The 17,289-nt window shown below is 48.2% G+C and overlaps 1 protein-coding gene across 4 annotated transcripts in view; it reads left to right on the plus strand.

Moving 5' to 3' along the window:
• The window catches only part of rasal2 (RAS protein activator like 2), a 46,541-nt gene that overhangs the window by 2,138 nt on the left and 27,114 nt on the right, over positions 1 to 17,289 (plus strand). Inside the window, exons 1-3 of one of the 4 annotated variants that reach the window (XM_046407472.1) lie at positions 4,188 to 5,221; positions 16,717 to 16,844; positions 17,068 to 17,191. In XM_046407472.1, the coding sequence (XP_046263428.1) occupies positions 4,714 to 5,221; positions 16,717 to 16,844; positions 17,068 to 17,191 (760 nt within the window). In that variant the 5' untranslated portion in view covers positions 4,188 to 4,713. Of the gene's footprint in view, positions 1 to 4,187; positions 5,222 to 16,716; positions 16,845 to 17,067; positions 17,192 to 17,289 lie in introns of those variants that run through there. The other 3 variants (XM_046407471.1, XM_046407470.1, XM_046407473.1) reach the window with 3 other exon arrangements.

Here is a 17,289-nt window from a genome sequence, read left to right on the forward strand (position 1 = left end):
ACTCTTAGGAGACAGGAAGTGTGTCCCATTTCATGGCATTGCTGCAGCTTGTAGTGGGCCATCTCTGCTATAGAGAATCTTTGGTTGTATGTGAACACAGACACGTATGAAAGTTAATTTAAGAAGTTGTTTCAGTCTGTAAAGTGTGAGCGTTGCCGCTAGGGGGCGCTGTAGCACGAACCAACACTGATCCCAATCCAACAGGTGAGCAGTTTGACGCAGATTTGGTCCAACACGCAGGAAACGTAAACACCGTGGTCGTGGAAACGCTCTGATGAGCTCCATACCGCCCCCCTGAGGCCTGCTGAGCATGGAGTGTGGTCAGCTGCCAGGCCAGGCAGGCTGTCGTCCATGAGATGAGTTCACCTCACTCTGATCAGCTTTTCTTGGGCACAGTCCAATGTCTCAGAGAGGTCCAGGACGTGTTTAGCCTAGCTTAGCACAGAGACTGGAGGCAGGGGGAAACTGCTAGCCTAGCTTCACCACCCAGTCACACTTTGCATGCCGAGGGACTGAGTTTCTGCTCATTTCCAGCTCTGATAATCAGCCTGATGTGCTGAGGGAAGTGCGAGGCTGCTGTCGGTCTCAGTGGGTTTTATGTGGAGAAAGCTGCTGTGTGTAAGCCCGTTTAAAGCTGACCCCCTGCTGAGCGTGAGCGGTCATCTGTCGGACGCTAAGTCGACTCACCGCCACATGACAGCATATGTTGTATGATTTCAGTTAATCCTGAACCGTGACGTGTTCTGTCAGATTAAATCAGCCCTTTGTTTTCAATCAATAATCAAACCCGATCACTCACCAAGTGGTGTATTGTAGCACTGCTGTGATGTTTGGAAATTTAAAAAAAATTACTTTATCGTGTCGTTCTTACAGAGCAGATTTGGTTTCAGTGTATTTGACTTAAGGTTAAACTGCTGACTAAAATCTTGACATGTTTTATATTTAAATGATAATATATTCCTGATGTGATTTTGCAGTGTTTTTTTTCTGGGAGGTGTCATAGCTTTAACTTTATGTTCTGTCCTGTAAAGTTTGTTGTGTTCATGTCTTTGTGGAAGTGTTGGAAGGTGGTTTTGGACGCAGCACTGAGCTCGAACAGTAAATACTCTTTGGATGAGTGAGCGATGTGAGTCCGCCGGCCGGAGCCTGCAGGCGTTCGTCTCGATTTCTGCCTGGAAAATGAACGGATGACTGGTCTGTTACTGTGAAGCGGGTCAGAGACCAGGACCACAGTCTGTTCTGCAGCCTTCAGGGTTTCAGCCGTCAGGATTCTGGGAGTGTGTTGTTGTCAGGTTAATTCACACCTGAGCTTCCTGCTGAGGTGTCTGGCGGGCCGCAGGAATGGACTGTCGCCTGGTTTGTGTTTCCTGTAGAAATTCACTCTGTTTGCTGCGGTGGTCCAGGTGGAAACAACATGAGTGGAAGTGTGTTGATGCTAAAAGCAGCAGCGTTTTATTGGTGTTCTTCTGAACAGGAGTTAACCCCGCCGAGGGTTCAGTTCTGTGCTGGACTTCAGGACAATGCAGGCTGATCACAGGAGGAAATGGAAAGTTCCTTCCAGGGCCGGCTGTTATCTGGATGATGGCGGGCGCTGAGACAGGATTTCCCCTCTGAAACAAAACAGGAGTCGAGCTTCTCTGGACAAAAATAAGCTGTCGACTATTTCAGGACACACAGTGGAAAAACACACACAGATCAGGTCTTAAAGCCCCTCAGCTGCTCTTGTTGTGTCCTGGACTTTATGAAGACTGAGAGGATGCATCAGCCTTGTGCTGTACGTTCCTCTTCCCTGTCGTGCAGTTCATCCGTCCTGATGGTGTTGGTGTGAGCTGCAGAGTTTTGGAGAGTTCGGCTGTAGACGTCTGCCTAAAACACGTTGGCAAACTCATCAGCGATGTCTCGGTTACTCAGATAATCCACAGAACTTGTTATCAGCACCTTCATAGAGGAACTGTATTCTTGACGTATCACCGCGCACAATGAAACGCGCAGCTACTGAGCTAAGCTAACTAAGCTAATGTTACAGTTTACATCTTGTGCTGTCAGGAGCGTGAGCCTCTGCTTTTGATTTTGGGGTGGACTGTCCCTTTAAGCACACAGGTCTCATACTTCCTTTGTTCTTAAACATGTTGGTTCTCTTTTTCACCCCAGGCTCTAACAATTAGCTGGCAGGACGCGATGCGGCTCATGGTGCTTTGAAATGTGAATGTTGATATGAGTAAAGTGAAGCTAGCAAACGTTGTCTGTTTGGAGTTTTTAAACCTGGTCGCGGTTTGAAGTCCTGGTTGGCTCAGACAGACTCGGACTTTGATCCGTTCTGAAGTGAAAACATGTCAGTGTGAAGTTTCTGCGTGACAGCAGGGTCTTCACTGTGACTTCCTGTCTGCTTTCTGGAAGTGACGTCAGTTCTGAGATCAGTGAAGGCCTGATTTACCCAGGATTCCAGAGGGCCGTGTCCCCCCTCTGCTGCTCTCTTTAAGGCTGCTGGTTATTTTTAGCTGGAAGCTGCTGCTCCCGTTTTCCGACAGGATGGAGATGAGAAGTGGACCAAGTGGCATCTGATGGAACATCTGAGCTGGTTTCCCCCTCCTGTCCTGGTGAATCAGTGGAATCAATTAGATTTCAGGATTCAAGTCGGACTCAGTCGGGCTCAGTGCAGCACTGACGGCCATGAGAGAGATTTCTTTTACTTCTTGTTCAGACAAAAATGAGTTTGAGATATTTTGTTAAATGGGATTTGTTGACAGAAACCTTCAGAGTAAAGTGAAGTACTGACAAAGAAAATCTGAAGTGCTGATTGTCAGAAGATTATTTTGATGATCTGCAGTAAGTGATGATGCTGAATATGTCTGGGTGTTGGGCTGTTTGAAGGGGTCCCCTTGGACTCCGTGATGGACTGAAGGACGCTGACGCCAAGTCGTCTTCTGACCAGTCTGTCAGAAGACGACTTGGCTTCGTCCAGGACTCCTCGGCTTAGCCCGCCTGGGTCTTAGCACTGACCTACATGCAGCCGCGGCGTCCTGGACACCAGCCGCTTCGTTATCCAATAAATACTGACATGTGGGTCACTGAGGGCAGCGTGTCGGCTCACCTCAGGAAGCAGAAGAAGAAAACCAGTGGGAAAACCAGAGAGAAAGTCATTTACAAACTCTTGGGCTGATAGTATTTTAGCTGAAGGGGAAATCATGGACTCACATCTCTAATCTGTAACTTCTTTGTCTCATTCTCAGAATTAGAATTCCTTTATTTATCCCCGAAGGGAAATTCTTTCTTTTTTCTTTCTGTTCACAAATATTGCAAATATCTGCTGATATAAAATGTAAAACTTCGTAAGATCTTTGACTTGAGGTACGTTACGTGTTTGACGAGACAAGACCGGTTTGCTCTCTGAGCTCTCTGAGTTTTCATGTTTCACTACATTTTGATTTGATTATGCAGTCTGTAAAACGTCACATCACAGTTTCCCAGAGCACAAATCATTTCTTCTTGTTGAAGAAGTCTGACCGACAGTCCGAAACCCAAAGACTCTTCGTCTACTGTCCCAAGTGACGAAGAAAAGCAGCAAATGACATTTAAGAAGCTGGAGTTCAGTTTCCTCAGCCATTAACTGAGTATTTGTTGGAGCTCCAGTGTTCAGTGTGTGTGAGTGTGTGTGTTACATCAGTAAGAGGCCTGTGAACACACACACGTCCAAACCAAACCACCAGTGCTGTTTATTTATTTCACAGCTTCTCTTTGTGGCCCTGCAAACACATTTCAGGGAGAAGATGAATGAAAAGGCTCAGAGCAGTTTGTCTGTTGAACAGAAACTGAGATCTTCGCTCTTTTTCCTTCTGTGTGACTCAGCTGAAAGCATCACATGGAAAACAACAAACCTCCTCGTTTCCATATGAATCAACAGGCAGGCCGAGTTCTCGTCCTGCCGCCGCTCAGCTTTCAGACCTCTGAAACCTGCAGCACAGTCAAATACCTTCCCTCCCAGAGGGCTGATGAAGAGGAGGCTTCTCACCAGGCCTGGACATGTCTCCTGCCTGCAGGACGTCTGTCTTAACGCAGAGGCCTCGCGCCCTGCAGGTTCTTTAATGGTCATGAATATTTAGAATTTAACGGACTGATCCACTGCCGGTCAGTCTGTGAAGACAAACTCACACTGCCAGGATGAGCCGACAGCAAAGCGAAACAAGCCTGCGCTGCAGTATGTGGAGATCGTCTGTAGTTTCCTTATCTTTTAACCTGAAATCTGGAATGTGATGATGATTTGTTAAAAAAACAAATGCAGTTCGACCGATGAGACAAAGGTTGTGAACTAACGAGGACAAACAAGAAGCCTGACACACTCAACTGTGTGTGCAGTTTCAGTTTCCAGCCTCCTCACAGGGGAAACCACAGTCTGCTGGTTTGGTGTTTGGTGAACCCTGATTGGCCGAGCTTTAAAAAAACTTTGTCTTCATCTGACGCTCCACTTCCTCCCAGGAAGACAGTGAGCGACCTGTTGAGAAAGAGCGAGACATCAGATCGTCGTCGACATGAAGACAAGCCCGACCTGACGACTCCTCGGCGGCCGCACACGCAGCTCGACGCAGCACACGAGTGTGGTTATGCTAGCATGAGCGTGTTGGAGCACGGCTGTCCACAAAGCAGCTGTTTGAGCTGCGTTACAGGCCTCCATCTGCTCGCTCCTGCTGCCTGCAGGAAGTCGCTGTGAGCTGGACCATGAGTGAAAGTAGAACTCTGCCTGAGGGCTGCGAGGGTCCCGTCCAGAGTCCCTGTCAGGCCTCGTACCGCTGGCACCGTCACAGGAAGCCTTGGCAGAGACCCAACCCCCAGCCAGCTCCTGAGCAACCCTTGGACCGATACAAGTGGAGGACATATGGCTGCCTGGCACCAAGGGCAGCCAAGATGGCCGTCCCTCAGGGCAAAGGACATGACAGAGAGCCCCATCACCTGCGGCTGCCTAGCCTGCCGAGGTTCAACACCACAGATCAGTTCTCTACGGGCCACGAAGGCCAGACGGGGTCCGGCTCTCTGCGCAGGATCTTCCCCTACCTCAGGTCCCTGTCTGAGCCCGGTACAGGCCGCGACACCGGGAGGACGGCGCTCAGGAAGGTGGGATCGGATGCAGAGCGACGAGCTCCCTCCATCGGCAGCTTCCTCACCTCGTTCTCCCGGAGGATCAGCAGAGTCCTCAGGGACGAGCCCCAGACTGAAGGAGGAGAGTCCGGTAGGAGAGGTTTACCTTCACATGTTCACATCCTGTCCGTCACTGGACTTGGCAGCAGAGCTGTGAGGCTTAAACATGACAACATAACACCAAAGATCCAAAGCCATGTAAAGTGCTGAGTCAATGCTGAGTCACCTTGTACAGCTGGAGCCAATCAGCAGCAAATTAATCAACAAATTTTAGAAATGATTCAACACCAAAGTCATTTTTATGAAAAATGCTGCGTGAATTAGGACTCCAGTGATTTAATGCACTGATCATTTTTATGATTGATTATTTAATCCATAAAATGTCAAAAAATTCTCATCAAGTCATGTTTGAAACAATTCATGGATTTGCCCAGCAGTTAGCGATTAATTTTCTTTCAGTCGGCTAATCAGTGCAGCTTCAATGTGAATGTTAGCCGAGTTTCTTTTGGTTTTATAGATGAAAGATTTAGTCGCAGCTGTGGTCGCTCCTCTCCTCTGAGATGTTTTTACGCTGACGTCTTCTGTCCTGTAGACCATAGAAATCTGGTGAAAACCTGGTGACGTGGTCTCTCATCGCTGTGATGGTCAATACGACAAAATGACGGTTGGCTCGTATCAGTCGGTATCACCGGCTGTACGACTGCAAGCTGTGGACCGGTGGGTCCGCGTGGCGAAGGGGTGGGGTGTTATGGGATGTGTCTGACCTCACGATTCCCACACGACGCGAACGTGACTCGAGCAGCTGAAGGTTCAGGGGGTTTCTGCGCTTCCTGTTTAAGTCTCTGCGAGTCCTCGTGCTGGTTGAGAGCTCCAGGTCGGCGTGCAGCTGCTTCACACATTTCTATTCATTCTCAGTGTGCAGCGTTCTGCCGAGCTGCCGGGCTGAAGGTTAAGTTATGCTAATTCCGTTTTCCGCTGGAACGCGACATGATGTGCACACGTGATGTTTTGAGCCAGACGGTAACGAGTGTGTGTTCTCATGCAGAGATCCTCAGCAGCAGTACAGACCGCCTCCTCTGACCCAGACCGAGTCTCCTATTTAATCCACAATGTCTCGTTTCAGTCAACTCAGTAATGCTGCCACAGATACTGAGATACTGAATCGGAAATCGATGGAAATGAGCTTTCACTTTTGATTAGAGGATCTTTTGACGATCTTTTTCTCTTCACACTGAGTGTTTGCTCGTGTGTGACGCACGTCTGAAGAAAAGAAAAGTGAAAGGACGCTTCAGAGACGTCACAGGTAGCTCACCTGAACGTCTCCTGTGGCTGACTGTGTGTGTGTGAAGGCGTTTAACTTGGGACAGATTTGAGAAACCGACCTTTGTTACAAACTGAATTTCTCTCTTCTGTTGTTTATTTTAATTGCTGGTAAATATTTGTCCAGGTGTTGTTGTGAAATGCTCCTGTCTGTCAAAGTCAAAACCGATCATGTTGTGGTGTTGATCTAAACTGTGGTGCGTTCAACACTGGGCCTTTCTGACACCACACCTTTGTAAAGCAGTTCACACGTTTTCATGGTGAACGCACCCCTGGTGTTTATTTTACTCACATGTGTTCACCAAATGGACTGCAAGTCCTCATCCTCGAAGCCTCCTCTCTTGGAAAACAAATGCACGAAAAGTTTTTTCTGGGATATTTTAGGACAAGTGAATGCACCCTTCAGGTTAAATGAAGACAGGCTGGTTGGCAGCCATCGGAGTGTTTGAAAGATGAAACGTGTTCCACACACACACACACACACACAGTGGACTCGGATGAAACTGTCAGTCAACACGTGGTCCATCCACTGTGTACATGTACTGTATGTGATCTGGGACCAAAAGGTTTTACACAGTCTGAATAATTCAGAGCTGAGTATTAAGTCAACAGACATGTCGACTTCCTCTTCCTGATTTAAGTGGATTTATTTTAACAAACTTCTGTGTGTGCTTAGACCACATGTGACGACCGTGGCCTCGCTTTTTTCCTGTTTCTCAGGGCGGTTCACGCTGCACTGAGCTGAGGAGGCTTTCCAAAGTGGCCTGTTGGACCCCGCAGTAGTTTCAGATTCAGATCAATATCCGGGTAAGACGTCCTGCGGGTTCACCCGGAGTGCTGCTCATACTGAGGACACAGCAGGATTATGGATCGTTGTCTTCAGTGGACATCAGAGACAACAGAAAAGATGTTTGATCGTATCATTTCATTCAAAGAAAATGAAACCTACTGTGTGTTTCTGTTGGAGTGACGAGAACGACTTTGTCTTGTTGTCGTTTGGTGAGACCGGACGACAGCAAACCTCCATCTGTCCTTCAGTGTGTCGTCTCTCCTCTGCAGCTCGTCACCCTGATGGGAGGCGACGCCTCTGGTCACCTTTGACCCCTGAGGACCCCCTGGGCCCCTGCATGCAGGCTGCTTTCAGGATTGACGATTCACTGTGAGAATGTGCTTTGCACATGCAAATGCAGCGATTCCTGCTGAGGTCAGCGTGTTTAAATATTAAAGAGCGTCACCTCAGGCTGAGCAACACAGAGCTGCCATGATGGACAGCCGAAAATATCACCGATCAGACAAACAAACTCACAAAGTGTCCAAAAAACCTGACCGTTCACCTTCTGACTGAACTGAGACGAGCTGAACCGCCTCGTCAGCCCAGAGTCAAACGCACTTCATTCAGACGAGACAGAAACCAGATCAAACTCACCAAAACCGTCTTGGTTTGTCTTTCCACAGTCAGCTGTGGTTTGATTCCTGCTCTGCACGCCGCTTTGTCCAGCTGCTGATGTCCACCTCTGTCTGTCCTCTGCTGCTTCTCGTCTCTCCTGCCGTGTCTTCTTGTTCTCGCAGCCGTAGTCCTCGTCTGAGCTGTTGTGAATCCCCTCCATACTGTGTCCCCTGTCCTCAGACTGGAGGCTGCGTCCGGTCCCAGTCTGGTGTCCAGCTGTGGTCCAGCTGCAGCAGGCAGTATGGCGAGGCTGGTCTGTGGGCCAGCTGTGGTGACAGGCCTGTGAGCAGGGTGCGCCACTTCATCAACAGCTTATTCTGCATGGAGCTTCTGTTAATGAGGTGGTGTTGTCACCGTCGTCACGGCGATCTGTGGCCTGCTCGCTGTCAAATATGAGTTTTGACACATATTAAAGAGTTGACACGGTGTGACATGAACCAGCAGCAGATAATGAAAGTCTGGACAGGTTGTTTCCCTCAGAGATCCTCTGAACAGAAGCTCCACTTTGTAACAGCTTTTTGGGTCTTTGTTCACAGCTTGAGTGGAGCAGCTTCATAAGAACAGTGTTGTTTTGTCTGGTTTCAGTCTGTTAATTGCTGTAACTTCCTCCTCGTCAGTGTGTTTAACACCTCAGGCGGAGCTGATGGCTCCTCTGGGTTTAAAATCCTCCTCAGAGGCACCGTTTGAGGATTCGTTTCCTCGACTTTTAAAAAGGTGCAAAGAACATGATGACCTGCGGATGGTGGTTTGTCTTTAGCTTCCCACGTATTGTAGATAACTTAAAGACATTTTATTTTCAGGAGTCTTAGCTGACGAAATGAGTTCGGAAACGTGTCCTCGGGCCACAGAGGTTGGAAAGACTTCCACTGTAGCAGCGCCGTAACCCCATAACACAAATCTAAAGATCAACTTTTACATTACGGTTTAATGTCTTTGACTCAAAGTCACGATAAATCACACTTAGATTAGAGCTCAGGTGTTGAAGTCAGTATTGGGCGTGATGGGCTGCTCCAAACTTATTTAACCGGTGTGAGAAAAATATTTTTTCCTTCAGTCCAGCACAGTCGGTGAACTGAAGGATTCATTTGTTCATCCTGATTCCTGGATGTTGCACATTCAGTCATCATCAAAGGAGCCGAGCGTGAAGGGAAACAATGTGAATGTGGTGAAACAGTGCAGGCATGTCAGGAGGGAGCTCTGATGGGACGTGGGCTGAATGTTTGTTGTTGTGCTTCAGTGATGCAGACTGACTCTGATCTGCTGTTTCCTGTTGGTGGAATCATGTGATCCGTCCGTCTTTCTGTCAGACAAACAAAACGTTTAGGAGTTTAAGGCATCTGCTGCTTCTGAGGGAATCCAGCTCCTTTAGAGGCTGGAAATAATGAGCTGTTTTCTCGTGTGTGTGTGTGTGTGTGTGTGTGTGTTATCTGCTGCCTGGGTCAGTCTCGGTGACACACCCCTCTCTGTTCTCACTATGGTTTAACCCCCCCACTCCTTCCTGTTGAATGGTCTCATCTTGATAAAGCCATGATGTGATGTTAGCGTGCTGTGATTGGAGGAGAGCTGCTGTATTTACTGGCTGCTATGGAGACCTGACCTGCCTGCTGCAGAGGGGAGTGTACAGGTCGACAGACAAAGCAGCCTCTGTTGGCCTGTTTGTGTGTGTGTGTGTGTGTGTGTGTTTAATCCTTGTGAGAACCTGTCAGACTGTTAACCCTCTGAGAGCGAAGATGTTTTTGTTGCAGGCTGTTCTGGAAAACTGAAGAAATAATAATCATAAAGAAACTTTGGCTCAGACTGGTTAGTTCCTGAGTAGCAGAACGAGTGATTGAAGAGAAACAGACCGGCTCAAAGTCAGCACATGCTGGACTGAGTCTGGCCTCTTTGTTTCAGGGTCAGAGTGTCTTCACTGTCACTCATCAGCAGTTTTCTGTTGTGCTCACTGTAATATTTGTTCTCAGGGTGGACTGAAATAGTAGACTACATATATAGACAGAAGTATTGGGCCAGCTCCCCATTACACCAACAGGGACTTTAATGACGTCTCATTGTAAACACACAGACAGCTTTGCAGCTCTAACAGCTTCCACTCTTCTGTGAAGGCTTTCCACAACATGTTGGAGTGTTTCTGTGGGAATTTGTGCCCATTCATGCAGTAGAGCATTTGTGAGGTCACACACTGATGTTGGACCAAAAGGCCTGGCTCACAATCTCAAAGTTGGAAGCATAGCATTGTCCAAAATGTCTTGGTGTGCTGAAGCATTAAGATTTCCCTTCACTGGAAGTCAGGGGCCGAGCCCAAACCCTGAGGAACGGCTCCATGAAGAGGGGTGTCTGGATACTTTTGTCTATGTAATGTGTATGGTTGTGTTATGTTATGTAGTCAACAAAAAGGTTTTAAATGAATTAGTAGCGTAACTCACATCTTGGGATGATTGATGGGAAAGAGAATTTATTTTAATAACAACACACCTCCAGACTTGGCACCATATAAAAGTTGTAAATAACAAGTAACTTCCTGTATTTAGCAGTTCCTGCTCAGAAAGATAAGAGACAGCACACCTGTAGCTGACGTGGTAGCCAGCTAGCATTAGCAGTGTGAAGTCAGCAGCTCACATGTTGTTTTATGTTCAGCATGTGAAGTAAAATGGATCATTAGGAAATATAATGTGATTGAGGTCATGCTAATCTCTGCTAGCAGGTTAGAGGTAGTTCCTTTTGTGTGCTAAGCTGAGGACCTAGCTAGCTAATTGCTTGGTAATCAACCAATCATATGACCCAGTCACCGAGTCATGGACAACCTATCTGCCTTCATCAGAGGAGCTTAGATGTGTGCCTGAACCAAAATAAAAACTAATAATCACCTCATAGTTCTGTAGATTTTACTACTTCATACCTTGTATAAGCTGCTGGTGCTGTGGCCAGTCTGAAGGGCATGGTGACCTTTGACCTTCCTCCATTGTCACCATCATCATCAGGTTTTCATCAGAGCAGAGAAGACCTGAGTCTCACTCTGGTTTCTGTTTCGATGGACTGAGGAACACTGAACGCAGCACCTGCACCTGCAGAGGCCACGACGAAAGGAAAACCCGCGTTATGATTCTCCTGCTAAATAAAGATCGTAGAACAAGAGCAGACTGAGTGTGTGTGTGTGTGTGTGTGTGTGTGTGTGAGAGAGAGAGAGAGAGAAACTCGACTCCAGTGGGAACGCCTGAGAGCTAAGGAGAGTCAACCACCTGTCCACACACATACACACACACAGTCAGCCACACTGAATGCTTCTCATGCTTCTGAAGCTGCACACACACACACACACACGCACACTTCTGTCCTGTATGTTCATGTGTATCAGGGCTGATGGACCTTGTGTTCATCCTCAGAGTCGTCTGAAACCTGAAACAGACATTAACAGAGTAATAAGAGTTGGTTTAATAACAGACGAGCGTCTGAGCGCTGCTGACTGGTGAGGGCAGCAGCGTTCAGACTGCTCTCAGCTGCACTCAGTAACAGGTGCACGGCCAAAACAGCCCGGGTAAAACTGACTGTGCGTGATTTCTGTTCCACATGTGTGAGACATAAATAAACGGTTTGGAGTCTCCACACAGCAGCAGTGTTGGTGTCGATGTCTTACTCTGAGGTCAAACCACACGATATCACTGCTGCTATGGCCCACAACACAAACCAACCAGTCAGGGGACTGGAAGGCTGCTCTCAGGCTGTAGCTGAGAAACTCCACGTGTGTGAAAGGGTACAAACCTGAGGTTGTCCAGCTGCATCACCATCGTGTCCGGCAGCACACAAATCATTTTCGCACTCCGGCGTCATCCTGGTCCACTCTGCTCAGGCAGCTCTGACCTTTCGCCAGGCCTGGATAAATACAGAAAGGAGCTTAAGCCATCCACCTCAGCAGGCGGGGAGGCAGTGGGGAGGACTTCCTGTGGACTGCTGTCTCACTTTGACTCATCTCACACAGTAAAACTGCAGCAGAGTGTAAAAACAGACTGCACAGCCTCCATCATGCTCCTTTAAAAGTCCACTGGGTGAAAGCTGAGGTGGCCTGCTGTTTGTTTGTGATAGTGAGAACCTCGTGCCATAACGACGGTCTTTTTGTAGGCACCATGACTGCAAAATGTTGTACATCAAAAACTGGGCCTTTTCCTTATGAGGTTTGGTGACTGCAAGATGTTCAGATGTTTCCACCTTGAGCTCGTAGGTTCACTCCTGACAAAATAATCTGAAATCAAAATCGCATTTTTTCATGTCTTCATTAGCAGATGGAGTTGCTCTGTCGCCATGGTGATAACTCAGTTGTTATCATGTGTCCAGGGTCAAGAAAAGAAGGTCCACCAGACTCCTTGTGAAAAAAAACTGGTTTTATAGGTTTGATGTTTTGCATGTGTAACACCACGTATGTTTGAATGGCACAAAACAACCACAAATTAAAAAAAAGAGTTTCAGACATCAGCAGTGACAGTAGTGACTTCATCCGTTCACTCTTAGAAAGAAAGAAAGTGACATATTTTGTCATTGGAGGGAACTCACTCCAGCGAAATTCGTGCTCTGCATTTAACCCACCCAAGTGACGTGCACACACACACAGCAAACCCGGGGCAGTGGGCGACCGCGTGCAGCGCCCGGGGAGCAGTGGGGGTTCCACCGGTTACGGGTCCGACACCCTAACCGCTGATCCACGACTGAGCCACGACTCTTTAGTTGTATTATGAGCTTGTTGAGACAGAGGTCAGTCTGTTGGATGAAAAGTGTGGGAACTTTACATGCCTGAAACATTTCGTGAGCGCAGTGTTTCCCTCCAGGAAGCTGGCACAGCAGTGTGTCAGGAAGCTGCACACACTTCTGGCTGCGCTGTTTAAGTTTTAGTTGTTTTAGTGATTTTCTGCTTAATGAACAAATGAAACTGGAAACCTGCAAGTCAGCGTAGCTTCTCAGAGTTTAAATGACTGATTTTTAAAGGAAGTTCTGTATTGTGGTGTGTTCAGAGGAGTGTTTGTCACATCCTGTCGGGCTCAGTCATCCCGAGTGCGTATTAGTCAGCGGCTGATGTCGTCTGCTCGTCGCTCTGAGCTCTGTGGAGGTTTGCGTGCTGTTGGGCTGAAGCAGGACTGTAGTTCAGGCAGGTCCGGGGTGTTATGTAAGGCCAGCAGCCGGCGGCCTGCCTCTCCTCCTGTCTCTGATCTGGAAACAGCCTGCCGTCCCATCCCCGCTTCCCGTCTTTGTTCGACTCTGCTCATCTGTCGGCTCAGAGGCGTCCACATGTCTCGTCAATGGCGGCAGATCTCAGATCTGCTAATTAGCCGAGCTCGAGTCCTTCTGCACCGCTTTGAGACAGAAAAACTGGCCAATTAGTCTTCTTTTCCTCTTGCTCTCTCACAGCAGCTCTGAACAGTAGCAGGTGTGAGTCCCCTCACTTCTCTCAGGGGTCTCTGGGCCTGAGCTTTGACGTGGATGATTTAGCATGCAGCCAGAAATAGGCTGCCGCTCAGCTGCTCCCAGCACAAACACTCCTTCAGCTCTGCTCCACTTGCTTCTGGTGGCTGCACGTTGTTCTTCAGCTGAATGAAGCTGTTGTGCAAACCAGACTGCAGCATGTGGAGGACCGAACAGGGAAGGAGGTGTAGTCCCAAAGCAGGAGGATCCTAACCTGAGCTGTAAAGAACACTGAGGTCTTGTGTTGACCTCGTTGCTTGTGTTTTGTTTGAACGTCATGAGTGCAGATTTCTTCACTGTGATGTGATTTGGTTTCGGGAACAACAGTTTGAATTGTGGAAGTGATTACAGCTGTTAAACTGCTTCCCTGTTCTGTGCAGTTTTGATTTGGGGCTCAGAGAGACAAACCACCATGCAGAGCTTTCACAGACCCAGGAGTTACATGAATATGAAGTTGTAATTATGTGTATTTATAGGCGAGACTCTCATCTCTTCAGTCATTGTGGTTATTTTGAGAAGTTACAATGTGCCATAGAAAATATTCAGGTAGGACACACAGCAGAGTGTACAAGCTAAAAGCACTTAACTTTGTCTTAATTCACTGCGAAGGTCTGAAGGTTAAAGTAAAAACAACAGCCCTGGACAGGAAGTGACTGTTAGTGGAAACTCTGACCTCACTGAGACAGTGAATGACCTTTTATGGTTTACATTTACATACAAAGTTGAGACCTGGAGGTTACGGCTGCCGCTCAGAGTTTAAAGGTACACTGTGTCAGAAATCTCCAGAACTTTGCTTAAAAACTTCAAATGCTGAACCGACTTGCTGACATCTCAGATATCTACTGTGGTTAGCATGCTAACCAGCTCGCCGCAGCCCGTCTTGTCTGGCCTGCCTCGTTAACTCATTCAAATGAGACGTAAAGCGAAACAAAACTCCCCAAAACCGTCCTGGTTTGTCTTTCCACAAACGCCTCTGGTTTGGTCCAAATAAATCAAATAAGTGCTGAGCTCACAGAGCGAGATGTGAAAATATTCCTGCTGAAGTCCAGCTGTCTCTGTCCTCTGCTGCTTCACGTGTCTGCTGTCCCCACCTGTAGTCCCAGGTCACAGTGCTGGTTGAGACGGGATCCGGTCAGCCATAGATCCACCAGCTCCAGCTACTCTGCTCCTGCGCTGCCTCCTGTGTCTTGTGTCCTGTGTTTTACCTGTTTGCCCTGGAGGTTCTGCATTGGGAGAGTTCAGATGTGAGATGTTAACAGGCGCAGTTGGTGTTGTACAGCAAACCGGGACCAGTTTTCACATTAATGAGACTGTTTATTTGCATTAATATAAAACCAGGTGGAGCAGGAAGTTTTTTAAACCTGTCGATGAGCTCTCAAGGTTTGAGCTCAGGCTCACCAGTAGACCAAAGCTGAGAAGAAGATCTGACCTTAGCTGCCCCTGTGGGCTGCTGCATCGATAAAACTGGAGCCTCTGGACGCGTCCTCGATCGATTCGCATCACTTAGTGAGAGCAAAATCCACTAATGTTGTAAATAATATCAGGAGGTCTGTCAGTCCGATGAAGATCACATCCAGGAGCGGCTTCCTGGTTCCTCTTCCTGCCACACGAGGCAGACTGCTGCAAACCGCCGAATTTACTTTGCAGTCGAGTGTCCATCATAATCACTGAGTCATTGTGTCTGTGTGGAGTGTTTACCCGGCCAGACAGACGCTCAGTGATCCCAGCACAGTCAGGCACAGTGAAAGCACCGTCTGTTTACTCGTCCCAGCCAACGAGACGCCGCTCACAAACAGTTTGTTTAACACTTAACACTGATTTACTGTGTGATACACACACACACACACACTCACACAGACCCACACTCACTCACTCACTCACTCACACAAGAGGGGCAGTCGTGGATCAGCGGTTAGGGTGTCGGACCCGTAACCGGTGGATCGCTGGTTCGATTCCCCGTCCCGGTGTCCATGGCTGAGGTACCCTTGAGCAAGGTACCTAACCCCCACTGCTCCCCGGGCGCTGCACGCGGTCGCCCACTGCCCCGGGTTTGCTGTGTGTGTGTGCACGTCACTTGGGTGGGTTAAATGCAGAGAACAAATTTCGTTGGAGTGAGTTCCCTCCAATGACAAAATATGTCACTTTAACTTTAACACACTCACACACACTCAGTCACACACACACATACACAGACCCACACTCACTCACTCACTCACACACTCACACACACTCAGTCACACACACACACATACACAGACCCACACACACACTCACTCACACACACACACACTCACACTTGAGTTCTGTGTTTCTGTCCTGATCTGTTCTTGTTTTGATGGAGGCAGGCTGACACTCTGTTGTCCTGCTGTTCCTACAGTCAGTGAACTGATGGCGTCTTTTTAAATGTGCTGAATCGCTCCGTACTGAGCTACTTGTTGCTGCCTCAGAGCGCGTTTTCATTGTGATTTGTGGCCAATCGGTGGCCAGTAGTCCTGAAGATGAAGCTGATGGCGCAGAAACCTGCGGCGTGTTTCGTCCTGTGTGACAGTGAAGCAGACGCTCCGTGACGTGACCTCTGACCTCTGCTGAGTCTGCCGCTCGCTGTGACGCTCTGTCAGCCGAGATCACGCGGCGCCGCTGATTCCTCCAGACATCGCTTTCATTTTTAATCCTCCTCCTCTGCTGTCCCCTCCACTCTGCTGCTGGAGAGACGAGCAGCAGGTAAACAGAGCCGGTCAGGTGGAAATGTGGAGGCACAGCGCCCTCTGCAGGTGCAACAGTGCTGTGCAGGAAGTGCACCTACTGCTACCAATACAACAATGTAAAAATACCCCACTTCAAGTAAAAGTAAAAGTACAGACTGTTAAGCTATTCACTGTACTAATACCAATATGCTAATTTAATGACGTCTCATTGTAAACACACAGACAGCTTTGCAGCTCTAACAGCTTCCACTCTTCTGTGAAGGCTTTCCACAACATGTTGGAGTGTTTCTGTGGGAATTTGTGCCCATTCATGCAGTAGAGCATTTGTGAGGTCACACACTGATGTTGGACCAAAAGGCCTGGCTCACAGTCTCAAAGTTGGAAGCATAGCATTGTCCAAAATGTCTTGGTATGCTGAAGCATTAAGATTTCCCTCCACTGGAAGTCAGGGGCCGAGCCCAAACCCTGAGGAACAGACCCATGAAGAGGGGTGTCTGGATACTTTTGTCTATATGGTGTGAATAATGTACTCAAAGTCTCAAAAATAAAAGTTTTCATTTCACAGAAAAATGGACCGATGATTATGTCAGTATTTTACGGCTGTAGCTAAGGATAACTGAGGGCTAACTGTGTGTGTGTGTGTGTGTGTGTGTGTGTGTGTGTTCTCAGATGTTAAAGGCCCTCCGGCGCACCGTTTCTCCTGCGGGCAGAGTCCATACACCAGCAGTGGAGCCTGGGAGAGGAAGCTGTGCATCCTGACAGACAGCCAGCTCATCCTGCTCACCAAGGACGACGAGGTTAGACGAAGTCGTACTCGAACGCTCCGTTTTATCGCTCTGTCTGGGTTCACTGATAGTGACTGTAATGTTCTTCAGCGTCTACACCTGTAAAGTACAAGGTCACATATCACAGTATCTAACAGTCTCAGGAAACCTTTTGGTACTGCAGGGGACCTCATCAGAGTCCAGAGGTGGTCCGGTTTAAAGACTGATGTTAACTCAGATTTTTGTGCACCCTCAGGCTGCAGGGGAGGCCCAGGAGAGCCCCACGGACTCCTCCAAGGCACGAAGTCTGCGCAGGACCGTCAGCGTCCCCTCAGAGGGACAGTTCCCAGAGTTCCCAGCAGAGGGCGCTGCCATGCTCGGTAAGAACTGGTGTGTGTGTGTATGAGGGCTGTGGTCAATTCTAAAACCTACTAAAGCTGGATTTATTTAGTTTCACTGCATGGAATTCCTGGAAAAT

This window comes from Scatophagus argus, chromosome 13 (assembly GCF_020382885.2).
Source record: "Scatophagus argus isolate fScaArg1 chromosome 13, fScaArg1.pri, whole genome shotgun sequence".
Classification (NCBI taxonomy): domain Eukaryota; kingdom Metazoa; phylum Chordata; class Actinopteri; family Scatophagidae; genus Scatophagus; species Scatophagus argus.